Here is a 6000-nt window from a genome sequence, read left to right on the forward strand (position 1 = left end):
TTTTGTTTTTGTAAGATTCATTGCTGTTCAGAGAATAAATTGGGAGAAGGCATAAGTAGAGGTAAGGAGACAAGTTAGAAGGCTTTTGTAGTATTCTAATTAAGAGATTATTATGCCTTGAATTAGAGCTATCTGGAGATGGAAAGTAGTGAGAATACAATATACTCCAGAGGTATTTTGGAGCTAGAACTAACAGGGCTGGTAATTACACAATAAATGGACAGTTAATCCCAGAGTTTGTATTGGGAAAGAGCCAGATAATAGATAGTTTGCTTAACTCACTTCGCACTGATCTTATTTAAGGTAAATTGGCTAACCTGGAATCTGAATTAAATGAGCTAATCAGGTTCACACATTAAAAAGTAACCTTTTGATTTCCTTTCTCATTATCAAGCCCAACATTATCAAGCTTATTTAAAACTTTAATAGCAAAATGGGTTGTACAGATATGAGACCTGGAGAATGTTAACCAAAAAATAAAAGGCTTTTCAAAGTGAGAGGCAATAAGCATTTATTTGAAATCAAAAAGAATTAGCTATTCGGGAATCACTGGTTCAGGCAGAAACCCAAATAGTGCTCTGATTGGGAGACAAAGGCAAGGGATATTTATGAGAAAGGCAAGGGGACAATCACATATCAATAGAAGGAAGGGACTTCTATTGGTGCAGATAAGCTAACATGGTGATGCTAATTCTAAACAATATTTTCAGTTCTCAGTCCTGCAGTCATAATATCTGCTTTCTTATTATCCTTACAAACAGTTCTTTGGGACACAACATTGCTTTAGGCCCAGTCCAAAGGTTATTTTGTCCTATTTTAACATTTCAAAGGTTTGAAGCATAGGGCATGCATACAAAAGCAGTTCCTCTGGGATGGCAACCGCAGTTCCATTTCGAAGTGGCTCCGTGTATATCATTTTTCTTTTTTATATATTATTTTTCTTAACGAGAGCATGATGGAAAATAAATTTTGTCCTAATAGGACAATAACATTGGTAATAATATCTACACACAACACTAACTAAGTGCTGTTCTATGTACATTATATATGGTCATATTTTCCTCTGTAAATTTATGAGGTAGCACTATATGATAATCATTGCCTTTATTTTACAGATGAGAAAATTAAGGCACACAAGGCCACATAGCTACTAAGTGGCTGAGTCAGGCTTTTATCTCTCATCAAATTTGTCTTACCTAATTTTATTCACATACTCAAACTATTCCTAAAGTGAGTTCGCAGACCAACTATTTTATGTATTTACTATACAAGATACATATCCAATGGGCACTTATACTTTAGAAACTGTTTTAGCCAAGAAATTTTAAATTCAATTAATAATCAAATGAGGATTAAATGAATCAAGTGCTTAGAATAGTAACTGTCTCTAGTATATATTAGCCTAACCTATCCCAAGGTTACATTACTCCATGTAAGTTTACTCACTTTAGTTGGTATTTGAATTTCCTCAGATATAAACACCTTCTCAATCTGGACTGCATCTCTGGGAAAATATCCAAAGTCCTTTTCTTTCTATCAAAATGAAAAACAAAGATTAGCAAGGAAGAGTGATCTAAGCAATAAGAAATATTGAACCTAATTTTGCTACATGCCCTAGGCTTTCATCTATTTCAAATCACAAATATTGACGTTCATTTGCCATCTAAAAGAAAGTGAGTGAAATCATATTCCTTTTGCTATTCAAAAGAACAGTATTAATTTGAGGAAACAAAGAGCCAAGCTGCAAAATGCTACTTTTTCAAACTTCAGAAGGTAACCATCCTGCATCTTGTTTTCTTCCTTTTTGTGTTTCTTAATGATCTTCCCTGCCCAGGTGGACCACAGATTTACATTAGTAAACCTGGGATATCAAAAGGCAAGGGAATGGTGTAAATACCCAAACTAGATAGAGTGATGACATATTCAGCATTTTCAGAATGTCAAAATTAGGTAGAAGTTCTCAACTCTGAATGGCTGAGATAGATTCATCAAGAGATTAAATATCTACGAGTCCTCCAGGGAGGATTTGGTTCCATTCAACTTTTCCATAGCTACCTTGGTAACAGAGATCTTCTTATTCCAATATAAGAGTATGTAGGATGGCCCCTGAATGTGAAGGCTTCACAACCATTCTCAGCCCATTTCCTATCCCAATCAAGGTTTAAAGAACATATTTCTTTTGGTCCTTTGATCTAGTACCATTACGCCATTGTGATTCTTCCAGCTCTGCAGTTGCTGCAACTATTTGGAAACTGACAGCCTGTGGGGGAACTCTACAGTGCGATTCCTTAAACAGGTATGTGCCTGGACTAAACACCTAATACAAAAAACTAGATGTGTTTGGAACTTCACCCTGGTTCCATATATTACACATTACTCTTATGCAGAATTATCATTTTCATACACAGTAAACAAGAAAGAACAATTTCTTTTCCTCTTAGACCTACTGTGTCATTTTCTTACAGCTGCATTGGGTGCCTACAAATGTGTTCAAGACATAGACTGGCAATGTTTAAGGGACCATAAGCAGTAAGGAATCTTGGGACCTGCAGAGGCCAGGCAAACAATTCTGGCCAGCAACAGTCAGCATTTCAGTCATACATTCTTGAGCTAAAAAGCAGGATAGATTCAAATAAAACTGCTTTTTCAAATAGTGATCACAGAGGCTATACAAGGGAAAGATTTGATACATATGCAATAAGGAAATGACACATGTATCAGGTTGGTCATGCTTATTCAACTTTAGAGTAAAATTGCTTATCATAGCATCTTTTCATTATAAAGCGTAAAGATACAAACCGATTTTCAACCGAAAATATTAATAATTAATTTTTCTATGTTATATATTCAGAAAGGTGATTCTGGCTTCTAGGAATTTCAGTGTAATAGGACTTGAGGTCACATAAAAGGCTCTCTCAGTTCTTTTTTTCCATAAAATGTTCATATACCTTGCTTCCCTAGGCTACTAATTGTTCTGAGGATGTCTTCAATAAGAACTCAGTCCTTTATTTGCTCAGAAAGACAAATGTCTTCTAATCCTATTAACTAAAACTTTCTAGTAGCTTAAACTTAACCATTAGCACCAAGTGATGGCTGGGAATTTTTAACTGCCACATAATATCCATTGACACCTCTAAAGTCTCTCCAGTAAATATAAAAATTTATGTTCAAAACTGTTCATACTATGCAAAAATAATTTCAAGGCTATTTTAGTCATCCATCCCAACCATATTGCCTTCCCAAAAGCTACTTTATGGAAATTCTGGGACCAACATTGAACAAGACCATTTTTGTTTGTTTGTTTTAACATGTTAAGGGTTATGTGTGTGTGTGTGTGTGTGTGTGTGTGTGTGTGTGTGTGTGTGTATTTCTTTGAAATTCTTAAAGTTCCTTTATAGATGAAAAGCAAGCACTCTTGTATAAGCTAGCCATTTATTCTGTATTCAGTTTTTAAGACTAGATACTTACACTTCCTGCCCACAAATCTTTTTCTCCTGCAAGCTTAACATAAACAGATATCTCTTCTCCTTTAGTGAAGTTCAGGTATCGGCAGTCAGGTCCTCTGTAATCTCTGATGGCTAAGACTCTGCTTATTAAAGCTGTGTAAACATGTAAAGAAAAATACAATTTAAATTAAAATGTTGTGTCTCACCTTCCCATCCATTCTATTTGCTCTCTTTCAGTCCATTCTATGTATTTCCAAAAGCTCATTTCTTCGTATCATTTACGTTCTCAAAAAGCTACATAGACTTCCCATTGCACACAGAATCAATTCAAACTCTGGCTGGGTATCCAAAGCTGTCCATGACCTGGTCCTCCTACCCTATTTTGAATGACTTCCTCTTACTCCTTTAAGTCAATCTTCTCTATCCATTGTCCCTGGAATGTGTCATGATCATTCTCCAGTGAATAGGGAAGGAAAAAAAAAGATAATTAGTGTTTTTTTCTGGCACCTATATATTCCAACCATTATGATAAGCTCTTTCATATCTTTATTTATTAAATCCTCAAAACAGACCTATGAGGTAAATTATCTCATCGCAGTCTAGCAGATGACAAACAGTGGAGCCAAATTTGCACCGAGCTGCTCTTCACTGTAACATCCACATTCCGTATTCTGAGCTTTTCTTCCTGCTCTTTCCTAGGGCTAGAAACCCTTCAGTTTCTCTTCATGATGAACTCATACCTACTTCCTCTATGAGACATCCCTAATCGGTCTTGCTTACTCTACTCCTTCTCTGAACTTCAATATTACCTATTAACTTTATGTTGTATCAGTACTTGCTGTTTAATATTGACCTATCTTGTCTCAGTATTCAGTGGAGGTCAAGAAACTTACCTTACATTTCATTTTATTCCTCTTGGATACAAGCCCTCTACCCAGACCCAGCATATAATAGGCCTTCAGTAAATATGAATGATTATATCCACATATGATAGATTAAATACATACAGTAATATACATACCAAATTATCTATTATAATTATACTAATATACATAAAACATTTTAATTAAGTCATGCAATTAAAGTTAAAATAATATTAGGAAATACTATGAATTTTAATATTCCTATTCCATGTTCTGTGTCTGACCCTAACGAAACTAAAATGAGGTTGTAAAAAGGGAAAGAAAGCCTATTATTATTTTTCTTATTCTAAAACATCATCTAATAAACCTCTATATATTAAATTATATATATCAAAATGTTAAAGAAAATGTTTACTCATAAAAAATTTGCTTGTAAATTATTTTTTTACACTAATAATATTCTCCATTTTTAATTTACATATTGCAAATTAGAAATAATTCTCACGTAGTGGAGAGATAGAACTTACTAAAAGCAGTTATGATAAAGTAGGATGTCTTCATTTTGTACCAGAATACTAATAACAGAAAGTAAATTAAGTTTTAAGCAATAAAACAAAATTTATCTTTGTAGAACATAAAGTTTAATATTTAAGGATGTAAATAAAATTATATTCTCCTAACACTGATTTCAGTATTTTTATGCAATAAATGAACACAGAAATAATTAATTTCTGATAAAGTTTTGACAATAAATCCTGATGGTTTGAAATAAAAACATTTTGAGAAAATTTATGAGAATCAGAAAGTTCTAATTGTGAAATAGAAACTAAAAAATATCAACTTCATAAATCAAAAACTATCAAATGGCTTAATATCTTTTCTAATAGAATTCAATTATATTTATCTTAAAAAATAGTGAAAATGCTGATTAGTTTGTTTTTGAGGTCTGGATTAATGTCTGCATAATTTCTAATATATTTATATATCAGGCTGATCTTTGTGCCCCTCTGTATACTTACATTAAAAACTATTGCAAAATGCTTGGCTCCACATTTTGCAATAACATTTTATGTAATTTCGGCACCCCAGTTTAAGAGGAAAGGAAAAAAAAGAAAAGCAAACTTACTTTCACATTCCAAGTCACCACATTTTTTAAAGTCTGCCAGTAGTTTTGCGCCCTCCAGACACTTTGTCAGAGAAATAACCAAAAGGAGGATTCTGAGAACTCCGAACTTCGCCATGCTAAAACAAGCAGGAATCCTAAATGAGGTTTAAACCATTTAGGCAGTAGATATGCCAGCCAAAACAGGATATATATACCCCACCGTCTTTACTAAATATTAGAGGAAAGGGTATTGGTTTTTCTTTTTGAAATCCCTTGATAACTACATTTTTCTGTTGCTGTTTAGTCTTGAGAGACAAACACTCTCTGTTCTCAATCTGCAGTGTAAGGTATCCAGATAATACATTGGGGTTTAATAATTAACAGGGATTTTTTTTAGTTGGACTCATGTCTTATAAAGATGGCCCATGCAAAACTGTCTCTCTTAAAGGCACCTCGTGTTCAACATATCGTAAACAGGCCTCCAGAAAAAGGTAGTTCCCTTCTTTCTGTTAAAGTCTTGAGGTAAATCAAACAATAAATACAAACTGAGTATTTGCTGCATACGAATATTAGCATCAATGGAGAA

At 33.7% G+C, this 6000-nt stretch overlaps 1 protein-coding gene across 4 annotated transcripts in view; it reads right to left on the reverse strand.

Annotated features, from left to right (window-relative positions):
• The window catches only part of MIA2 (MIA SH3 domain ER export factor 2), a 77851-nt gene extending 72092 nt beyond the window's left edge, over nt 1-5759 (reverse strand). For 3 of the 4 annotated variants that reach the window (XM_036238942.1, XM_036238943.1, XM_036238941.1), the window contains exons 1-3: nt 5436-5758; nt 3469-3599; nt 1447-1533 (exon numbers count right to left, since the gene is read on the reverse strand). In XM_036238942.1, the coding sequence (XP_036094835.1) occupies nt 1447-1533; nt 3469-3599; nt 5436-5550 (333 nt within the window). In that variant the 5' untranslated portion in view covers nt 5551-5758. Of the gene's footprint in view, nt 1-1446; nt 1534-3468; nt 3600-5435 lie in introns of all 4 variants that reach the window. The other variant, XM_036238944.1, reaches the window with a different exon arrangement.
• Between the last annotated feature and the right edge of the window lie 241 nt (nt 5760-6000).

Source organism: Rousettus aegyptiacus, unplaced genomic scaffold (assembly GCF_014176215.1).
Source record: "Rousettus aegyptiacus isolate mRouAeg1 unplaced genomic scaffold, mRouAeg1.p scaffold_m13_p_3, whole genome shotgun sequence".
Lineage (NCBI taxonomy): Eukaryota > Metazoa > Chordata > Mammalia > Chiroptera > Pteropodidae > Rousettus > Rousettus aegyptiacus.